This window comes from Megascapheus bottae, chromosome 22 (assembly GCF_031878675.1).
Source record: "Megascapheus bottae isolate mThoBot1 chromosome 22, mThoBot2.hap1, whole genome shotgun sequence".
NCBI classification, from domain to species: domain Eukaryota; kingdom Metazoa; phylum Chordata; class Mammalia; order Rodentia; family Geomyidae; genus Megascapheus; species Megascapheus bottae.
In genome coordinates, this window is record NC_143530.1 from 22318663 (window position 1) to 22342351 (window position 23689).

At 40.4% G+C, this 23689-nt stretch overlaps 1 protein-coding gene across 2 annotated transcripts in view; it reads right to left on the bottom strand.

Moving 5' to 3' along the window:
• The window catches only part of Kdm1b (lysine demethylase 1B), a 45603-nt gene that overhangs the window by 16073 nt on the left and 5841 nt on the right, over window positions 1-23689 (bottom strand). For both annotated transcript variants that reach the window (XM_090356334.1, XM_090356333.1), the window contains 11 exons: window positions 23318-23445; window positions 21944-22033; window positions 19871-19982; window positions 16365-16481; window positions 14189-14227; window positions 10510-10741; window positions 8275-8459; window positions 5595-5771; window positions 5051-5125; window positions 1906-2043; window positions 633-804 (listed from right to left, as the gene is read on the bottom strand). In XM_090356334.1, coding sequence (XP_090212460.1) covers window positions 633-804; window positions 1906-2043; window positions 5051-5125; window positions 5595-5771; window positions 8275-8459; window positions 10510-10741; window positions 14189-14227; window positions 16365-16481; window positions 19871-19982; window positions 21944-22033; window positions 23318-23445 — 1465 coding nt within the window. The remainder of the gene's footprint in view (window positions 1-632; window positions 805-1905; window positions 2044-5050; window positions 5126-5594; window positions 5772-8274; window positions 8460-10509; window positions 10742-14188; window positions 14228-16364; window positions 16482-19870; window positions 19983-21943; window positions 22034-23317; window positions 23446-23689) is intronic.

Genomic DNA, 23689 nt, shown 5'->3' on the forward strand with positions numbered 1-23689 from the left:
ACAAAATAAGATGAAAAGAAAATCTTAACTTATTGCCTGAAGATGAGAAGAAATCCAGCTATTCAGAACTTTTACATAGAAAAAGAATACAACAGAGTGACAATTTACTCACAAAGGACTTACAGGCTTTTTTAAAAACAAGTTTATCTGAAAAATTTTCAATGTAGATAATATACTTTTTTTACTGGGACTTGAACTTAGGGCCTCATGCTCTTAATTGGCTTTTTTTGCTCAAGGCTAGTGTTCTATTTATTACATGAGCCACACCTCACTTCTGGCTTTTTAGTGGTTAACTGGAGAAGAAAAGTCTCATGAACTTCTCTTCAGGCTGTCTTTGAACTGTGATCCCCAGATCTCAGCCTCCTGAGTTTATAGGTGCAAGCCTTTAGTGTCCAGTTAATTCTGTGCCACATGAGCTTCATGCTACGTCAGGCTCAAATGTGCATGCACGTATATGCTTTGAAGGTCCCCAGAGAAGTTCTGCCCCCATCCTGAGGAATACCTGGAGTCTAGCTGTCCAAAGTGGCATGCATGTGGACAGTCACTGCTGCACATACTCAGTCTCGCAAAGGAACAACGCTACTAGTCAGAGTGGCAGTGAGATGGAACAATCAGACATCATTCTCCCATACCTCCTAAAGGGACATCTTGGAGCAGAGTCTTATCCTTCCTCCACTCAGAGACAACATCCAAGAGAGCATTAAAATGAAAGTCCATGCGCTTGTCAATAGTAGGGTCCGTTATCCTTCCACCTTCCTGAATTAAGTCACATCTCTCTCCCAATTTATGCATGCTGATGCCAAGCTTCAAAATAATAAGAATGAGAAAGTGAACATTTTCCCTAGGGGGGAGGGGAATGTACAGGTGCTAAGCTGAAATTAAGACAGCCCTCTCATGGAGAAAGGGCAAAAAAGAACAAAACCCAAGTGAAGCATTGGGTAAAATAACAAAAATCAACACCCCTGGGATTTGTGAGACCACAAAGGAGGGTGACAACAGCTTCTCCACCGTGAACTAACCTCCTACCTAGTGCTGTGGGTGCTACCACCCCCTTGTCCTTGCTAGGCATTCTGTCTCTCCTTTGGACCCTCACATAGACGAACTCACAGGCACAGACACACTTGTAGAAGCTGAAATTCAGTTTACCCTTAGTAAAACTTTCAGGGGGGGGAAAAAGAAAAGTGGACCTATCAGGTTACCAAATGACAGAATTCCAGCAATAAGTCACGCACTTACAGAAGTGTTCAGCAAACAAATACTTCATGCAAATGTACCATGTAATAGTTGGGGTCTGCTTGCACTAGTTGTTGTTATTATTATTATTATCATCACCAGTCTTGGGCTTAAAGTCAGGGCCTGGGCACTATCCTTGAGCACTTTTGCTTAAGGCTAGGACTCTTATCATTTGAGCCACAGCACCACTTCTGGCTTTTTCTGTGTATGTGGAACCCAGGAACTGAACCCAAGGCTTCGTGCATGCTAGACAAGCACTCTACCACTAGGCCACGCTCCTGGCCCTAAAGTTATTTTTTTGAAAGTCAAAATTTAACAACTGTACTTCTACCTGGGAAATCTAGCAAGCCTAACATTGCAAATTATTTGGCCTGCAAGTAACCTACAAATAAAATAAAGATCTTAGAAACAGGAAAACTCTTTCACTGTCTTCTCAGTAAGGCAGAAGCCATTATTTTCTCCGCATAGATGCTATTGTACACATCTACTTTAGAAACACGTTCATTTATAACTGCTTTCTATTTTTAAACAGTGGTGATTGACACGAAGGCCCCACACAGGCTAGGCAAGGGCTCTACCATGAGCTACAATGCCAGCTCTGTATTAACACTACACACAAACAAAGGGAGACAATTTTCTTTTCTTTGTATGTAATACAAATCTTATACTCACTTGCTCACACATTAGTGCTATTGGGTTATTAATACAGCCATTGACAATCTGGGGTCCTCTTCCCACCGTGATGCCTTTAAAAGATTTATCGTCCCAGACTCGACCTCCAATTCTCTCTTTGGCTTCAAGAACAGTCACCTGAAAAAAACAAACAACCCAGGAATCAAAACAGCACAGAACTGTCACTGTCATTCTACATTTTTGTAATTCTGTATCTGCTGCTAACCCTATTTAGCTATTTACTATATATTTTTTTTTCTTTTTTTTTGCATCAGTCCTGGGGCTTGAACTCTTGAACTCAAAGCCTGGGCACTGTCCTTGAACACTTTCTGTTCAAAACTAGCACTCAGCCACCTGAGCCACAGCACTACTTTCAGCTTTTTCTAAGTATGTGGTACCAGGGAATTGAACCTAGGGCTTCGTGCATGCTAAGCAAGCACTCTACCACCAGGCCATGCTCCCAGCCCCTACTTACTGCATTTCTAAAGAAGCAACTTGATTTGAGTGTAAACAAATCAAAAAGGACATTCAAAGCAGCCCCAAGTCTGGTGAGGAGAGTGAGTGGTGATACTGGCAGAGGTCCTCACAATGATTCTCTCAAGTCAGGCAGGAGTTAATGAACAAGCATGTGACAGGCACTTTCAACACTTTTACTAAATAATAGTCCACAAGTTAAAAACCAGGACCAAGAGCTGAATTTTCCCATGAAGTATATATGTATATAGAAAAATTTTCTTAGCATTGGAAACAGGCCTTACCACCTTCACACATGACTAGTACTTTTTTATTATAATGTCTAAACTTGATCACATGGGAGTGATCACAGGTTCACTAACCAGGCTCAATTAGTTCCAAATGCTAACGATGGAGGGAAGAGGAGCTCATAGACAGGCACTGTCTCACATGAGGCCCTGGGACTTAAAGGGCCACAGCTCCCTGAATTGCCTTAACTGAAAATGAGATTTGAAGACTAGTCATTTCACTTCTTGATTTTATTGTGGTTTTGTTTTGGGTTTTTTTTTTAGTACTGAGAATTTCTGGTGGCTCACGTCTTTAATCCTACTGAAAAGGCTGAAATCTGAGAGGATCATGGTTCAAAGCTAGCCCAGGCAGGAAAGTCCATTGAGACTCTTCTTACCAACTAAGCAAAAAAAAAAAAAAAAATCCAGGCATGATGACTCAAGCCTATAATCCTAGTTACTCAGGAGGCTTGAGACCTTTGATCAAGGTTCAAAGCCAGCCCAAGTACAAAAGGACCTGAAACTCTTATTTCCAATTAACCTCTTGAAAATGGGAAGTGGGGCTTGGCTCAAGGGCAGGGTGGTAGCCTTGAGCTGAAGAGCTCAGGGACAGCATCCAGGCCAAGTTCAAGCCCCATGACCCCCCCCTCAAAAAAAAAAAAAAAAAACAAACCTCAGGGACAGCACGCACACACACACAACACAACGTACTAGAAATTATACAAGGAGAGATCTCTGAATTATCTCTCAGATCACTGGAAGGTTGAGAGGTTTGTGTTTCCTGATCCTCAAGGGACAGTCTCCTGTGGGTTTCTTATTCATCATTTGGAGGAAATAACACAGAGGATCATTCTTTCCCAGACTTATATTCTTCACTTTCTGAAACTAAGAAGGTTACAACCTATGGTTCTGCCTACTCTTTCTCTGACTTCAATTTAATAATAGGCTATCCTCTAATTTTTTAAGTGTAAGATAGCCTCCCTAGACTTTGGATATTAATAACCTTTCCTGTAATATAATCTTTAGGTTTTCCAAGCAAAAAACATAAACAAAAACATTGGTCCAAACATGTAATATGAAGACATATTAGAAAACAGGAGAAAAAAAAGTCACTAACTTATAGTTTAATATCACATAGAAGATACTTCAAAATGCAAGCAACATGTCCTATGAAATTAACTGAGATTGTTCTATTTTGCCAGCAAGACAACATAACCCAGCACTTAGGTTTAGCATCCTCCCACCAACTAGGAGGAAACCTAGGCATAGTTATTGAACTCTCTTTTCTGACAATTCAAAACAAAACTGAAAACTTTACTACACAGAAGAAAATAACGAAAAGTCTCAATTCTTTCAGCCAATAGAGAAAGTAAAAAACTTATTTTACCAAAATGAAATGGCTCATTTACACTTTTGGTTTCACTGTAAAACAACAGTCCTTGCAAAATTTTAAACATAAAATACCAGAAAACTAGCAAATCAAGAAAAAATCTAAGGGGACAGTCCATTTGAATGGATTTAGGGGAAGAAATGAGATCACACTTTTTTTTTTTTTTTTTTGGCGGGGTCATGAGGCTTGAACTTGGCCTGGGCACTGCCCCTGAGCCCTTCAGCTCAACCTACCACCCTACTCTTGAGCCAAGCCGCACTTCCCATTTTCTAGAGGTTAGTTGGAGATAAGAGTCTCAGGTCCTTCTGTGCTTGGGCTGGCTTTGAACCTTGATCCTCAGATCTCAACCTCCCAAGTAGCTAGGATTACAGGCATGAGCCACAGGGTTCGGCTGGGTTTTGTTTTTTGGTCATAGATTATTTTGGCCAATTGTGAACACTCAGAACCGTATGTTGCCAACATCTGTTTGTAGAAAGATTGTCTTACCTATCTATGTATGCTATTACGAAAGTTCCAACTGTACCATTCAATCTTGCTTCCAAAAGCAAAGTTTTCATATTCCTGAGCCAGAATCAGGGAATATCTTTTGGCTTGCCGAAGAAATTCTAACTGGGAAACTGAAGTTCTGAAGTTCTGGGTTCGAAAACCAACACAAAAGCAGCAGGGGGGGAGGAAGGAGGGAGAGAGGACAGGAGTGAAAGAGGAAGGGACCTAGGTATTTTCCCAGGATAATGAATTTCCATGCTGTCATTGCTTGTAGCAAACAAGGACAGGGAAGAAGGACTTTTCTCACTACTACTACCTCAAATGCATTAATAATCAAGAACTTTCACTTTTACCCTAGATTCACATTATTTTCTGACTCTCATTTATCTTAGCCATTTGGCTAAGAGTAAAGAGATTAATACTTTCAGCACTCTTCACTAAAATTAGGAACTAGTGTCTAAGTCTTAGAAAATTGGACCAAAGGAGAAGTTAATCATCTGTTGCCATTTACATAGCTCAAAAATCTTACCTTAATTCCAAAGTTATGCAGTTGCCTAGCAGCTGCTAATCCTGCTGGACCAGCTCCAATAATGATGACTGATTTCTTTTCAAAAAGAAAACAAACAAAATTCCCATTAGATTGAAAATTGGTTCTAAAATAGGTAAGAAGAAAGAGCAATGGAGGACATAAATTTAATCAAAGTACATTATATACATGTTTGAAAATACTGTAATAAAACAAATTACAACTTATACAATTGATATGCACCAATTAAACAAATTTTCCAATTAGAGCAATGGTGATTGTGTACTATTACTATTGCTCTAGAAGGTATAAGCTGCCATCTATGTTTATTTCATGTCTTTACAAAATTATTTTACTAAAGAATATTGTAGTACATGTTCTTAATGATCCCCCTCCTTTTTTTCCCCTGCAATCTGGAGCAACTACTTCATAGTCTCCTCTTAGGAGAAACATCCTATAGAGAAAAAAAATCTTAAGTTTTATCATAGCTAACTGGCATTTTATGAAGACCACTGGGAGTGCTACTGCTAAAACCACAGCCACCTACATTGTGGTAGTCTTTAGGAAGAAGATACTGGTCGGCTCCCACAGTGAGAACTCCTGTGTTGATAAGGCCTTTCCTTGTCATGAAATAAAGAATCCGCTCTACTTCTTGAACACATCGAACGCGCACAAGGCCCCGGACAATAATGTGAGGAACACACTTCTGAGGCGTGAGGGCTTCCTGTGTTTAGAAATGAAATCCAATTGTTTAAAAAAAAACAAAAACACAAAACTCAAGGAGATCTAGTCAATAATAAGAAAATTCCATTTTTTTTATTCTTTTTTTTTTTCTTTCTTTTTTTTTTTTTTTTTTGCCAGTCCTAGGCTTGAGCTCAGGGTCTGAGCACTGTCTTTGAGCTTTCTCAAGGCTAGAGCTCTACCACTTGAGCCTCAGCACCACTTCCGGGTTTTTTCTATGTATGTGGTACCAAGGAATCGAACCCGGGTCTTCATGCATGCTAGGCAAGCACTTTAACCACTAGGCCAAACTCCCGGCCCAGAAAATTCCATTTTTAAAAATAGCAAAGTTGGGTTTGAGGGAGGGGCTCAGTGAGAGAGCACTTGCCTAGTATGTATGAAGCATCTGGGTTTGATCTTGACCACTGAAAAAAGTAGGTGGGGCAAAATATGTAACACATATATGTGACCAATAGGCTTAAGAAAAAATGTTCAATATCACTAATTGCCAGGAGACAAAATTCAAAATTCAATGACATACCACCTCACCCCAGTTCAATGGCTATTATCATCAGAAAGACAAAAGCAAATAACTACAGAGAAGGGAGAGTTTGCAAACTTGTAAATGGGAATATATCTTCTAGAGCCACTGCAGAAAGCAGAATAGAGGCTTCTTGAAACAACAAACAGTACAATAACCATGTGATCTAGCAGTCTATCGAGTGACGTAATCATGTCACATTCACTGCAGCCTTATTAAAATCACCAAGATATACAGAACCAACTCAATGTCCCTCAACTGACTCATTAATGAAAATGGAGCAACTTATGTAAATAGGTTATTCAGCCTTAACAAGAAGAACACCTATCTTATGTAACATGGATGAACCTACAGGAGCTATCTTAGATGAAATAAACCAAGCACAGAAAACTGGATACTGCATGATCTCACTCATGTAAATCTAAATCAGTCAAGCTCATAGAAATAAAGCACACAGTAAGAGTTATTTACCAAGGGCCAATGGGTGAGTTGGGGGTGGAGAGACAATGGTCAGGGATACAAAACTTTAGCTAGTTACAAGAGATAAACTCAACAGATCTATTATAAAATATCATGACTCTAATATATACTGCATACAAAAACAATAAGACAATCAAGCAATTATCTGATGCAAATCAAAGTACAGTTTGTTTCCACTCTTGCTCCCGACAATACTTGAAAATCACTAAGAAATTATCAGTAGTCATACCATAAAAATACATAAAGTTTGTTATAAGGTCCATATACTTAAAGCATCAGGTACCTCAAACAGATAATTTTTGTCAGTTAAAATTAAGTTTTATGCTAGGTGCCAGTGGTTCACACCTGTAATTCTAGCTACATAAGAGACTGAGATCTGAGGATGGCGGTTTGAAATCAGTCCAGGTAGAAAAGTCTCTGTGAGACTCTTATCTCCAATAAACTACTCAAAAAAGCCAGAAACAGAGCTGTGGCTCAAGTGGTAGAACACTAGTCTTGAACACCAAGAAGATCAGGGACAACACCCAGGTCTAGAGTTCAAGCTCAAGTGTGGCAATAAAGAAGTAAGTAATTGGTATTATGTCTTCCCAAACAGTTAATCATAAAATTCCCAGATGACCCAGCAATCACACACTGAGATATATATATACCCAGAAAAATTTAAATGCCATGTTCAAAGAAAAATGCTTACAGAAGTATTACACAGGGATATCCATGTGTATCAATGCACGACTGGAAAAATAAATTGTGACATTTCACACAACAGATAAATTATTCTACCCTAAAAATGGTATGCTGGTCTGATTCCTTCTGTAATATGTATGATTCTGAAAGGGCCAAATACTGTATGATTCCATTTGCCCACAATAAGCAAGGACAAAGTGACAACAATGGGTACCAAGGGCTGGGAGTGTTGTGGCAGCATCAAGAGAAAGAGCGCAAGCGATTGGGCAGGAGCTTTCCTCTCTGAATCATAAAAAACTTCTGGAACTGCACAGTGGTGATGACTGTACAATATTTTACATGTGATTAAAGCCACTGAAATTGCACTTTACAATGGAAAATTGTATGTTATGTATATATTTTTACCGTAGAACAAACTCACAGTAATTTACACCCATCATTTCGCACTAAGTAGAGCAAAAGGAGGTATTCCTGTGGAGAATTAAAAAAAAAAAGGCCAACAAGATATAGCAAGTTGTACTCGGGAAGCTAACTGGCCTCTTTCTAAGAACAAGCATGTCTTACAAGAATGGATGGGCAGACCCATCACCTTCCTAACTTGAAGGCCCCTATGGAAACCCAGGCTATTATTGCTGGCACTGCCAACATAAAAACAGTACCACCATCCCCTAAATATTAGTTGCCTTTAACATGTTCACAATGCCAAGACTGAGAAACTCTGGTCTGTAACAGGCTTCTGTCAAGATAGCTCCTGTTCTTTTACTGCCCCCTCCCTGTCCTATTAGCTATCAGTCTTACTTACTTTGCAGTTTGTATACCACAGGGCGAGGATGAGGTTTCTCAAAGCCAGGTACATGGTAGGATCTCGGGAATATTCTGGGAACTCATAGAGCTCATCTAATTCCATGACATCAGGCCTCACACAGAGGGCTTTGCCACACTCATTGGGCTGGTAGAAAGGCTGAAAGTACCGGTTCATGCCTGGAACTGATAGGTGACACAAGCTGTAGCTTCCAAAGTTAGAAGAAAATAAAGAGCAAAATCATACCCCAAAACAGCTGCCTGAACAAGCTCTACCGTCTACCTTGTACAAGGACTATTGCTTTCATCTAAGTGGACAAAATACATGGCAACTATGCAAATATTTCCCTATTTTATTTCAAGTCATCCACAATCTTAACCTCCACAGTATGGAAATTTAAAACAAAATCAACTGCACTAAAAACATAATAAAATTTAACACTTCAAACAACTGCAAGTGTACTTGTTCAGTAGTGTCAAGTACTTACTGTGCAACAAATTTCTAAACTTTTTTGGGGGGAGGGGAGTCCTAGCTTCAAATTAGCCACACCTCCAGTTAATTAGAGATGAAATCTCATGGACTTTTCTGCCTATGCTGGCTTCAAATCATCATTAGATATAGAAAAGTGGAGAAAAGCCAGGGCACTGGGGGATAATAGCATAATCCTAGCTACTCTAGAGGCTGAGATCTGAACTTGGAACTCTGGAGCCAGCCTGGGCAGATATATGTGTGAGACTTTCCAATTAGCCAGCAAAGAGCTGTACTGTAAGTATGTCTCAAATAGTAGACTGCCAGTCATAAGCAAGGAAGCCACGTCAGAGTGTGAGGCCCTCAGTTCAAGCTGTAGTACCAATACACACACACACACACACACACACACACACACACACACACACACACACACGCAAAGATGGAGTAGAGAAGTACTGCTGGTGGATGATTTTATGAACTCTGACTTACAGAGAAGAAAACTGATACAACTATACAATTATTCAACTTTCAAATAAACGCTCATGAAGTGCTATAAAGTATTATAGGTTTTCCAAATTACTAAAGGGAAAATAAGTGCATATTACATATGAGTGATAGGAGCTATCCACAGTACATCTGACCCTAGCATCTTTAGGGAATTAGTTCTATCCCACTAGATAAAATCCATGCATGCTCAATTACCTTGTATCAAATGCTAGTATTAGAAGAAAGCAAGGGAAGAGGAAACATTGTCCAAAAAGAATGAACTGACTTAATGTGACTAACTCTGCTGTATATCACCTTTATAATTAAAAAAAAAAAAAAAAGGCTAAGACCGCAAGTTTGGCCTAGTAGTAGGGTGCTTGCCTAGAATGCTAGAATGCACAAAGACCCGGGTTCAATTACTTGGTACCACATACACAGAAAAAAGCCAGAAGTGGTGCTATAGCTGAAGTGGTAGAGCGAGCTCTAGCCTTGAAAAAGCACAAGGACAGTGCTCAGGCTGTGAGTGTCCAGGCCCAGGACTGGACAAAAAAAAAAAAGGCTAGTATTTGCTATAACCTACTGTGTGCTTCAAAGAATCTATGGTAGATGATTTATAATACCTAATACAATGTAAATACTTCTTGTACTGTATCATTTAAGGAATATCAAGAGTAAGAAGTCTGTACATTATATACAGACACGAGGTTTTTTTTTTCCCTATTTTCTATGCACAATGGGTTGAGTGTGTGATGCAGAAGCCATGGATGTAGAAGACAGACAGAAACCATGGACCTGGGTTAGGAGCAGGGGCCTAGTGGTAAGAGTGCTTGCATAGGATGCACAAATCTCTCAATTCATTTCCTGGGTACTACATACACAGAAAAAGCCAGAAATGGTTCTGTAGCTCAAGTGGTAGAGCACTAGCCTTGAGAAAGTTTAAGGATAGTGCCCAGGCTCTGAGTCCAAGCCTCAGGACTGGCAAAAAAAAAAAAAGAAAAAGAAAAAAAGAGACAGAGACAGGGACAGAGAGAGAGAGAGAGAGAGAGAGAGAGAGAGAGAGAGAGAGAGAGAGAGAGAGAGAGAGAGAGACAGACGCACGCACACGCGCGCGCACACACACACACACCCCATGGGCCTATAAGGCTGATTTACTAAAAAAAAAAAAAAATGCACAAAGAAATGAGGTGCTTTGTCTCAGGTGTCACATGTGTCAAATTCTCTCATTCCTAAATTTCTTGGGAGGGTGAGGGAAGGCAGAAGCATTAAAAGGACTCTCACCAAGCACAGAGGGAGCCACTGTGGAAGGTTCCAGTGTCCCTGGGCTGGCACTGTTGGTGGTGGAGGTAGTGGTGGTGGTGGCAGCTGTGCGGTTTGTACTGGTGCAGGATGGGCTCATGCCCACACAGTCAGGGTAGTAGGCAGAGAGCAGAGGCGCTGCCACACTGTCTTTCAGCAAAGGAGGCAGGATGAGCATTGAGTACCACCAACTGTTGGAGACTTCTGACACTCTCTGAAACGCACAAGGAGAGGGAGAATGGCAGAGGAGGAAAAGCACATGAGACCTTGACAAAGACAGGTGAAGTTATCTTCATTTCATTCATCCTAGCCCCTTATACTCTGCCTTCTCCTCCGGTCAGATTGAACAAACAGATGCAGAAGCAACTCTGGTTTATGTTACCACCAGGAAATAATCTCTCCTAGGCAAGTCTTTTCCAATAAATAGCAAGGGCCTCTTGTTACAAAAAGAAAAAAGAAAATCTCAGTGCCAGGTAAAGACTTTAAAATTGCATCCAAAGTAGATATGCTTCTCTGTCTAGCAACTCAACATAGCTGAAACTGAGAAGTTAGGAGTCCCAAGAAGCAATCAAACATTATTGCTTTTTGCCGAAGTTAAGTACTTTGGTCTTTAAATATGGGATTACATTCAGGAGATTGAGTTAATAAAAAAACTAGATCAAGAACCTTTAGGATGACTACTGCAGTAAAAATAAAATTCACCATGGCTTCCAAAGTCACAGAACCAAAGATCCTCTGTCAGCCACAGCCTTTGCTAATGTTCCACCAGTTCTTAGAACCTGATGTGCATGAAGTTTGAATGCAGCTGGCCCTCTGTGGCTAACTCTCCATGCTCCACACCAATGCCATCTGCCATCAAAGCCAAGGTTGGGAGCTAAAAATCTATATAGTGAATCTAGTTTGTAGATGTGTTTTGTTTGGGCTTTGGAGTCCAGACCTGGAACAGTTTACTGAGAGCCCTACTGTGATCTTTCACGCCCAACTCTGAAGGTGTCTAATCTCTACCCTCCACACCTGCTTTCCATTCCCTATCCTTTACAAACCAGCCCATGAAGTACAAAAATGGATGCTCCAGCATATTCCATAATCTCCTTCCTAGTTCAGTCCAAGCAAAGGGCAAACTGAGTTTTTAGTACCTGGCATTTGGTCTGGACTATGTAGACAGATCACTGGAGCCTTAAAAATACAAACCTAAGCCAGGCATGATGGCTCACACTTGTAATCATACCTACTCAGCAGGCTGAGATCTGAGGACTGCAGTTCAAAGCCAGTCCGGGCACTAAAGTCTGTAAGTCTCTTATCTCCAATTAACCACCAGAAAACCAGAAGTGGTGCTATGGCTCAAGGGGTAGGGCAGCATCCAGGACCAGAGTTCAAGTCCCATGACTAACCAAAAAACAAAAACAAAGAAACTAGCTGTTCTTATTCTATTTCCTGGATCATATAATTCAGCAGTAAACTAAGCATGTCTCAACAGAGGATCCTACCATCTTGCTGAGACACTTCCCCCCCCCCGCCATAAATTCCTTTCCTGAAAGTCCACGAGGGTGCTGCAACCCAACTTGGCAACCGTTTGTTCCTTAGAGTCTCCAAACCTACATACCTGCCTACAGTTGTTAACATGTCATCAAAAATCCCACCTTCACCTTCAAGGCACTTAGCACTGGACAAGTGTTACTTGCTTAATATGCCACTCTACAGCCTATTAAATGAAATATGCAGGCTTAGTGTCATTCCCAAGTTCATGTTCTGAGCCTCAGCATGTGACCTTATTTGGAATTTGGCCTCTGTAGTGAGCTGTGATAAGGTCATACACTGGAACAGAGGAAGTGCTGGATTCACTTGTCTCTAATCCTTAATACAGAACAGACTGGGGAGAACGGGAACAACACAAAGAAAAGACATGGTGGTGATCAGGGAAGAGACTGGAGTGGGCATCTCCAGGAAAAGCAACACTAGTGACTGCTAGCAACCACCAAAAGCAGCAAGGCGGGGCCTTCCTGCCAGTCTTCCAAGGGAGCCTGGCTCTGCCCACACCTTGACTTCACATTTCCGGTCTCCATTACTATGAGACAGCTTTTCTGTGTTTAAACCACTCAGTTTAGGTAATTTATTACAGGAGCACTAAGAAGACAAACACTCATTTGAAAATTTAGAAATTACTCTAACCTTAGAATCCATAAGGAGGGCTAGGAGCGTAGCTTAGTAGCAGAGGGCTCACCTAGCATGTACAAATCCCTGGATTCCATTCCTTGGAACCATATACTCAGAAAAAGCCAGAAGTGGCACTCTGGCTCAAGTGGCAGAGCACTAACCTTGAGCAAAAGTGTCCAAGGACAGTGCCCAAGCCCTGAGTTCAAGCAAAAAAAAAAAAAAATAGGAATTTATAAGGAATAGGAAGGTGCAGTGCTTGACTACTGATCTGTAACCAGACTTTATCCCAATGCAAAAACACCTGGCACATCCAAAGACTCTTTCATGTTTGTTTGTTTTTAAGTTCTAGGTTGAGGATATAGCTCAGTGATTAAGCTTACATAATATATGCAAGGCTCTGGGTTTGATCCCTCACTACCACAAAAACAAAAGAAATTTTAAGTTCTTATATCTCATGAATGTTGTAACCTCTGTCTAGGTTGAAATTCTTCCGGAATGATAAAGGGACTCAAGGGGCCAGGAGTTTGGCCTAGTGGTAGAGTGCTTGCCTAGCTAGCATGCACACAGACCTGGGTTCAATTCCTTGGTTACCACAAACACAAAGGACAGTGCTCAGGCCCTGCATTCAAGCCAGGACTGGCAGGAAAAAAGAAAAGAAAAAGGGCCTCAATGTTACGAATTGAATTTAAAGTCACTTTTCCTTTCTATGATCTTACTCTACCAATCTCAAATCCAAAAAGTCACGCAAGCCATTAAACTACTAATAAGAATATAAACTTAATACACACACACACACACAAAACACACCATCGCTTTATACCACAAAATGGATTTGAGAAAGATTTACTATATAACAGCTCTCCCTTTGACTCCTGAATCTGACATAAAAAATACTAATACTACTAAACCAATTAATCTCAAAAGAAGCACTTAGAACTCTCTGAATTTTTGAAACTCAAAACAGAAATTTTAAACTGGGATCTGGTTCACATAGTACATGGAGTCTGCCAACTTGGGTAGCCAAGTTTCCTAAGACATCTGCAATATGACCAGGCTTCGCCAGCCAGCCATAGCTGCTTGCCTTCAAAATCTGGGAAGGGCCCTGCCAAAGCTACTACCCTAAAAAGAGAAAGCACTGGGAAGGACTCCTTGACTAGGGAATCCAGGCCATCAAATGAGAACTCTGCTATTCTTTCCTAGGAAGGATTCATACAGAGAGGTTACAAAGTCAACTTGAAAATCAAGTTCAGCAAGTCTGATCACAGCAAGGGAGAGGGAGAAGAACAGTGTTTTCTTTATTTCTTTCAACCCTTGAATGTTCTCTTTTATTATTGATAATTAGCTACTCTTGCTATTTTCATAATACAACTATCATGTTAAACTTCAAAGTCTTTGGAAGCAACTGAGTAGAAAAACATATGAAATGTTACTGTCATTTTACTTATTGTAAATTATCCATCCTGGAAGGCACAATTTCATTCCAATTTGAGCAGGCAGAAATACTCACCAGATCTTCAGGGAGGGAGCAATGGTCTAGGTTCTCAGGCTGTAAAAGAAAGTCAGTTCCTAGTTAGCTGTTGGGCTTTATGCTGTGTGTTATGTGTGCGCACATATGCACACACGTATGCATGCATACTGGGGCTCAAGCCCGGTACTCAGGGCCAGGGGGCTCTCCTTAGCTTTTTCCCTCAAAGTTGATGCTCTACCACTTGACCCACACCACTTCCATTTTTTCCCCTGATTTAGAGAGAAAAGTCTCATGGCCTTTTCTATCCAAGGTCATTTCTAATCATGATCCTTAGATCTGAGCCTACAGACTAGCAAGGATTACAGGCATGAGCAAATAGCACTCACCAAGTTCTTGTTAACTATATACCTGCAAAATACAGTTGTGCTATTTCCTTTCAATGTGATATTTTCTATTCACCTATTAACTAGCAAAGTCCCTAGAAATCAGGAGGATGAGGCAGAAGTATCCTGAGTTTGAGGCCAATCTGGGCTATACAGATCTTGTCTCTAGGAGAAAAAAAAAAAAAACCCACAAAATTTCAGAAAAATTGTTCTTCTAAGGTTAAATGCTGATTCGCTAGGTGTCTGGTTCACACCTATAATCTTAGTTACTCAGGAGGCTGAGATCTGAGGACTGCAGCTTAAAGCCAAAGTCAAAGTTGTATATTCAATTAGGGGAAGGTAAAGGACAAGAACAATTTTGGGTGAATTATAGCGTAAAGCAAAGGACAAAATGTAAAGTTACACCGGGTATTACACAAATCATCAAAAATCTCCTCCCTACCCACTCCAGTCCTGGAGCTTGAATTCTGAGTCTGTCCTTGAACTTCATTTGTTCAGGGCTAGCACTCTACCACCTGAGCCACAGCACCTCTTCTGGCCTTTTCTGAGTAGTTTATCAGAGGTAAGGGTCACACTAATATTTTGCTGAAAATAACCATCTTTGTGAATATACTACAAAACATCGAATTATATATTTAGAAGTAAAGATTAACACACAAAGCATTCTTCAATTTAACAAGTATTTTTGTGTCTAGGATTTTTCTTTTTGTGGTGTGCTGGTACCAGGGTGTGAACTCAGAACCTACTGTTCTTAGCTTACTCACAGCTGGCAATTTACCACTTGAGTCAGAAGTCCAGTTCTGGCTTTTGTCTGGTTAACTGGAGTTTTGTGGATCTGCCTATCTGGGCTGGCTCTAAACCTTCATTTGCAGATCTCAGCCTCCTCAGTAGTTAGGATTATAGGCCACTGCCATCCAGAAGCATTTGAAATTTGATCCCTAAATTCTTTTTTTTTTTAAATTTTAATCTTGGGGCTTGATCTTAAAGGCTATATACTCTATCCCTGAGCTTCTTTGTGCCCAAGGACAACATACTACCACTTGAGCCACAGCATCACTTCTCCCTTCTCTAAGTAGTTAACTAGAAAGAAAGAAGAGTCTCAGACTTTCCTGCCTGGGGGTTGGCTTTGAACCATGACCCTCAAGTCTCAGTCTCATGATTGGCTAGGATTACAGGTCTGAGCCACCTAATATTTTTTTAATGTACTCAAGGTATGAGTGTCACTTGTATACACTAATGCCTGTAACATACTAATGCAATTACACATTCTCAAAAAAAAAAGGTATATTTTATGGCTAATTCCTGTCAAACATTTTGTTTGAGGCTCAAAGATAAAAGTATTTCCTTCCTCTGTGTTCATCTCTATCAGAGTAGTTTCTGGCCAGTCAGATAGAAACAAATCTATTGTTAAAACTTCCAGAAAAGCTAATTTCCTGGATAACCTACAGATTTAACTGGGCTCTTACCCTTTCCCCCGTTCCCTCTTTTTCTCACTTAGAATTTGGGCAGAGTAGCACCAGCTACTAGGTATAACCATCACCTATGAACATGAAGATGAAAGACAAACTAAAAATGGCTGGGCTGAACACAAGATTTCCTTAGGGCAACTAAAACAATCCTGGACAGCCTATTTCCAAATGGCTTACAACTACAGGAAAGTAAATCCCTCTCTTCACTGTGGTTGGGATTCCGTTACACACAGATGCTGACACAATACATCCTCACACAATGATACAATCCTAATACACACAGTGAATGAAAGTTATGCTCTATTTACTGACAACCTTTTTTGACTAAGTGTAATCAAAAGAGAAAACTGAAAGAAATTGTACCTTTGCAGTAGTATTTGGTTTCAGACCACATTGGTAAGTCTGTGCCATCTGTGGGGTGAGATGGATCTCCTTGGTGAGCTGCCTCCACTTCCTACACTCAGGCTTTGTACACTGAACCTAGATGGGAACAAGTCAGTATCAGTAAGTCAGCTAACCATGAGCACCATTTCTATCCTCTGTCATCTTCTTCAGGTGACCTGGCCAACTTGTAGGAAAAAAAAAAAGGAAATTAACCTTTAATAAAGTAACTTTAAAAATTACTAATTATTGCCGGGCGCCAGTGGCTCATTCCTATAATCCTAGCTACTCAGGACAAGACCTGAGAAGCATGGTTCAAAGCCAGCCGGAAACGAAAGTCCATGAGACTTTTATCTCCAATTAACCACCAAAAAACTGGAAGTTGTGCTGTGGCTCAAGGGGTAGAACTCTAGCCTTGAGCTGAAGAGCCCAGAAAAAAAAAAATATTAACTGCTGAGAATCATGGACCACACATGGGAGCCTTCTATAAATGTTAAATTAGTCCCAATTTTTTAAATGCTTGTGTTTAAAAAGTATGTGGCAGGTGGGGGAGGGGGGAAGGGAAATGGGGACCATGACATGTGAAAGGGTATCAATGTGTGGGAATTAAGGCACCATTTATCTGGCAAATATCATGTAACCCTTCTATTAATTACAATAAAAAATATATTTAAAAAAACACATTAATAAAGTGAAGATATAATATATGAAAAAAAGTATGTGGCATTCCATACACAAAAATGAATCAGGCCCAACTTCACACATAATATTAACTCAAAACTAATCAATTAAGGGTTGGAATAACAAAATTCTTAAAACAGTGACCCTGGACTTGGCAGTGATTTCTTAGCAATGATTCCAAAAGCATAAGCAAGGGAAAAATAAATTTTTATGAAGATGAAAAACTTTCATGCTTCAAAAAGATACGGTAAAGTAAGAGGAAAACCTGCAGAAAAAACTTGAAATCATCTATCTGGAAGCAATTTAATATCCAAGATGTATAAAGAATTCTTACAACTCAATAAAAGACCAAACTTCACTTACAAATAGGAGAACTGCCAATAGACTTTTCTCCAACAAGCACAAAGAAAGATGTATTCATTAGTCATTACGGAAATGCAAATCAAACCACAAGATATGGAGGAATGTTAACAATGAGGAGAAACAAGCCCTCACATAAAGGCAAGGGAGAAAATCGAGGTAGCAGCCTATTTTAAAAAGTTGGAGGTTGCTTGAAAAGTTAAATACAGAACTGCCACAGAACCCAAGAGTTCCATCCCAGATATACACCTAAAGAACTGCAAACAGGTACTGAAACAAGTACATCAATGCTATAGCAAGGGTATTCACAATAAATGAAAGGCTAAAGCAATCCAAGTATCCATCAAAGGTGAAGGGATGCAGCGAGGCCAAGGGCTCACACTGGTAATGCTATCTACTCTGAATAAAGATATCCAAAGGGATCTTTAAAACCAGTCAGAGTGGGCGCATTGGAAATGCTATCTACTCTGAATAAAGATATCCAAAGGGATCTTTAAAACTAGTCAGAGTGAGCGCTGTGGCTCATGCCTGTAATCCTAGCTACTCAGGAAGCTGAGATCTGAGGATCAAGGTTCAAAGCCAGCCTGGGCACAAAAGTACTTGAGACTCTTATCTCCAATTAACCCCTAGAAAATGGGGAAGTGGGATTTAGCTCAAGGGTAGGGCGGTAGCCTTGAGCTGAAGAGCTCAGGGACAGTGCTCAGGCTGTCCAACCCACAAAAGAAGAAAAAAAAAAAAACAGCCAGAGCAGGACAGTCTTGAGAAACTCCATCTCAAATTAACCAGCAAAAAGCTGGGCTGAAGGCATGGTTCAAATGGTAGAGTACTAACCAAGCAAGGCACCCGAGTATAAGCCCCAATATCAGCCCTCAAAAAAGGGAATGGAGAGCTGGGAGTTTAGCCTAATGGTAGAATGCTTGCCTAGCATGCACTAAGACCCAGGTTCGATTCTTTGATACCACATACATAGAAAAAAAGCCAGAAATGGTGGTGCTGAGGCTCAAGTGGTAGAGCTTTGGCCTTGAGAAAAGTCCAAGGACAGTGCTCAGGCCCTGAGCTCAAGCCCAGGACTGGCAAAGAAAAAAAAGAAAAAGAAAAGGGAATGGATAAATAAAATGAAGTCTATAAAGCAGGACAAAATTCTGATGTGTGCTATAATGTGTATAATGTATATGAACCCCCAAACATACGGTAAGTGATTGAAAGGTTCATATACTGCCTACTTGTATGAAACCTCCAAAACAGTAAATCCATGAAGACAGAAGGAATATTAGTAGTTTCAGGCAATGGAAGGCAGACGGACTAGGGGCTCACCACTCAGCACCAGCCTTCCCATGAAGCTGATAAAAATACTTCAGATTAGAGAGGGAGGCTGGTTACACACTAAATGTCACTGAATTGAACAGTTTAAAATGATTCATTATGAGGGCTAGCGTACAGCTCAGAACATGTGCTTTTCACACTCAAGGCCCTAGGTGAGTATCTAGCACCCCAAAAAAAAGCAAAAATTGAAGTGAAATTCAATTTTTTTAAGTGTGCACAAAGATCAAATATGTGTGTGCATGTTTGAGGATGGGGGGTCATAGGGCTGGAGCTTGGCTTGGGCACTGTCCCTGAGCTCTTCAGCTCAAGGCTACCGCCCTACTCTTGAGCCAAGCCCCATTTCCCTGTTTTCTGTAGGTTAGATGGAGATAAGAGTCAAGTCCTTTTGTGCCAAGGCTGGCTCTGGACCTTGATTCTCAGATCTCAGCCTCCTGACTAGCTAGGATTACAGGTGTGAGCCACTGCCCATACACTTTTAAAATCAGCAAATCATGTGTTAAAGAGGAATATGCAATAAATGCAACTGCTAAAATATCTTTTCAGAGATTAGCTATATATCTTTTTAGAGATTAGCTAAGGAAATTAATAGGAAAGTTGAAAGTTGTAAAACTACAAAGTGTGATTTTTTTTAACATGAGATTTGTATACAATGCACAAAATTATTTTAATAAAAATGCCAACAACAACAAAAAAGGACTTCCATAGCTAGCTTATGCCGAGTCTTTCTGTTCTTTGTGCCAGCACTGGGGCTTAAACGCACATGGCTTTATCCCTCAAGGCTGGTACTTTGCCATTTGAGCTATACCTCCACATCCATCTTTTGGCCTGTTAAACCATCTCATGGACTTTTAAACCTGAGCTTGCTTTGAACTGCAATCCTCAGATTCCAACCTCCTGAGTCGCTACAATTACAGGTATGAGGCACCAGAGCCTGGGCTTAAGCTGAATCTTTAAGTGCCTCCTTTATACTATGCAGAAGTCATCTTTCTACGAAAACTAAACTCTTACATCTATTGCCCTGTGATGATTAAAGCCAAAAAAGAGTTCCAAAAACTTAGTACTTCCATCAATTCCTCTTGCTTTTAGCTCTACCAAAAGACCAAATAGAACATCATTCCTCTTACCCAGTAGGGGAGCTGCTGGTCAGCCATGAATGCTTTGGGACTAGGCTCCATCTTGCCATTACTGGTCCACATTTTTTTCCATGTAGCATATTTGTCATATCCATCTTTATGGCTGCATACAATCAAAATGAATAGATCAGGCTGTAAGTGCATCAGGTTTCCAAAATATGATACAGGTTAATAAATGTTATGTGAGGAACATTATTACTCTTGGTACGTGGGAGGGAAGCAATTATGGCTCATACATTTTGTTTTAGTATGAAAAGCTAGTAAGAAAGGCAGAGTATTATCTGAAAGAATTAGCTAATATTTTCGGAGATAGAAAAGTAAATCCTAGAGTAGCCATTAAAATTTTACATCAGTAGATAAAAAAAATATAGACATTAAAGATGCTCACTTAAGGAGTTGGAGACATAGATCAGGTGGTAGAACACCAGCCAATGAATGTCAGATATCATGTTCAAGTCCCAATCTCAGACCAAAATATAAAGATATTCAATTTGAACCCAGTATCCACAAAAAAAGAAAACACAGAAAATAACATTTTAACCCAGTTGTATGACTTAAGAAAACACTGTGCTTCTAGATAACCTTGAAATCAAAGATTAGGAATTAAAATATTTTGAACCTAGGCATAGTAGTACACATTTATAATCCTTGCATTCCAAAGGTTCAAACGGAATTTTGAATTTGAGATCTACTTGGACTATGACACTGTATCAAGAAAGAAAAGAAAAAATTATAGAAACAAAATAAAACAAGGGTGGCCTGCACTTGTTAACCCTAGCTACTCAATAAGCTAAGATCTGGAAATCAAGCTTAAGACCAGATCAGGCAGCAAAGCTGGAGAGACTCCATCTCCAAAATAGCCAGCAAAAATATGTTTACAGGTGTGACGTAAGTGGTAGTGTGCCAGTCAAGAGTGCAAGGCTCTGAATTTAAATTCAGGTATTACAACAACAATAAAAATAAACAGAGGCTGGGAATGTGGCTTAATGGTAGAGTACTTGTCTAGCAAGCATGAAACCTTGGGTTTGATTCCTTAGTACCACACAAACAGAAAAAGAAGTGGTGCCATGGCTCAATGTGGCAGAGAGTTAGCTTTGAGCAAAAACAGCTCAGAGACAGTGCCCAGGCCTTGAGTTGAAGCCCCAGGACAGATAGAGAGATAGATAAATATTTGTGAAGTATAGCTAAATCAGTTCTTGGAAGAAAATTTGTAACATTAAATGCATTTACTGAGGGGAAAAAAAGCACAATTAACATTAACCTTCCAACTTAGGAAACTAGAGAATGCAAACTTTAAAATCTAAAGAAAGCTAGAGAAAGTTAAAAAAATAAGAGAGGGGAAGAGAATTTGGCCTAGTGGTGGAGTGTTTGCCTTGCATGCATGAAGATCCAGGTTAGATTCCTTGGTACCATATATATAGAGAAAAAAACAGAAGTGATGCTGTGGCTCAAGTCGTAGAGCTCTAGCCTTGAGAAAGCCCAAGGATAGTGCACAGGCCTGAGTTCAAGCCCTAGGACTGGCAAAAAAAAAAAAAAGAAAAAAAATTATATAGCACAGTCTAATCAAAAATAAATAGAAAATCAAAAGTCTAATTCTCTGAAATTTTGGTAAAATGTCTTTATTATGTACTAGGATAATTGGGGGTGGAGAAAGAGAAAAAGCAAACAAAATAAAAAGAAGGGACTGCCACAGTTGTAGTATACAACTATGTATACAACTATGTATACTACCTCTCCTGGCAGCTTCTCACCTGTTAATTCTTTTCATTGTCACAAAGTAACCAAGCAGCTTATAGATCTTCTAGAACTTATTCTAGACCTCACACACTTCCAAGACATAGACTAGTGGTAGACTAAAGAGAAAGACTAGTGGTGGGTAATTTTTGTATACTGAGGACATATACTCCTAAGCACACACCAACTACACCTCCAAATTGCCAGTCAACGTCAAGGCTGAAAACACTGCAATAGTCCAGTAAGCCTAGCAAGAAAGTTAACTGCCCCACACCCTGCCTTTGCCACAGCCCTTCTACCACAGAAAGAAACCTCCATTAGTGAACAAACCTTCTGTAGTAATGGTCAAAACATTCATTACAGAAATGTTCTCCACAGGAAAGGTGATACCATCGTGATGTGTAGCCATTTTTGGCACATCTGAAAGGAACAACCATGTCGCTTTACGTTAATGAATAAATACATCTTTTTCAGTTAAAAACATCTATCAGCACATTCCCTGAACCCATTTCATAAGATCTCCACTGGCTTGTTCTTGGGGCATGAGCTAACAGGAAAATGAATGACCAACCAGAATACAGGCTTTTGATCATTTGTCTGAAATGACCAGGACCAGAAGGGATTTCGATCTCCGAACAGACTTCAAAATACCTGAATACACCCAATGAGATCTTGAAGAAACCCAAACTTAAACATAAAATCCATGTCTTTATAGCCACCTTACACACAAAGCCTGGAGGTTCATTTTATGCAAAACTCAGTGAGCCTATGTTCTGTGGCCCAGTGGCATGAACTCAAGGATGGAATTTCCCCGAGTAGCATCATCGTCAATCTCAAAAAAAGTTTCCAAATTTAAAGCATTAGGGATTTAGATTTGAGATGCTCTACCTGTACTACCCAGGGAGGTCACATGGAGCTAACCTGGCTGGCTGCCTGGGGCACAGCAATCTAAGTCTCCCAGGAGCACCAGTGGTGTTTTGGGAGTTGAAACATAATGTACTGGGCTTGCTCAAGTGCATGCGTGTGTGCCTGAACGTGATGGAGAGTGCACCGATAAACCTCTGGCCCAGAACTGAGCATTGAACAGAACTGGCCAACTGCCACCCAAAGGTCCAGCAGGTGATCTGGCAACAAAATCCATTGAAGAGATAATGAAAGAATGAGCCATCAGTTACTGAAAGCACACGGACCACCAAGTCTGTTTAAAACAAATGGGGCTTAGAGGTGTGGCTCAAACTGTAGAGTACCAGATGAGCCTTAGTTAAGTTTTAGTCAATCTTAATTCTTAGTTGAAGAATCTTTCCCCTCTGGAAGTTAATTAAAGGTCTTCTTTGGGCCACCCCAGCAAAAATGGCGAGACTGCTCTGAGATATGTGTAAGGACATGGAAAGAAAAGACAAGTGACTTGATGAAAGAAATTAGGGTGACAAGTCCTCTTCTTGCTGTCACCCCATGCCCCATCTCATTCCCCAACCACAGGACAGGAACAGCAAAGGTGACAGTGAATTACAACTGATTTAACTGTGGCCCCTCCCATGAGGCTAGGTAGGAAGCTGGCTGTGGTGCACAGCAAATGTCTGAGCTACGCCTCTATTATTAGACGGCTTACTATTTCTGCATCTATCTTTAGGAAAACTATCTTCAAGGATGGTATTCCCACAAAGCATGCAGTCCTGGGCAAGAGGGCCAGGCCCTATGACCAACCTTTCAGAAGCACTTGCAAAGCACACAGGACACGTGGCTGTGCAGCCTGCCTTTTCACATTTTCTGTATTTCTTCTCTGACATACTGTCTTCATCCTCATCTACTGCCTCTGTCACTTTCTTCTTCGCCTGTGAGAAAGCCATCTGAGATTAAGATTTCCTGGGACTAAGCCAAGTACCGTGACTCATGCCTATATTCCTAGATACTAACTCAGGAGGCTGAGATCTGAGGATCTGCAGTTCAAAGCTAGCCCGGGCAGAAAACAGTCAGTAGGACTCTTATCTCCAATAAACCATCAAAAAGCTGAAAGTGAAAGTGTGACTCAGTTGTACCGTGCGCAGGCCCATGAGTTTAAGCCCTAGTATCCACACA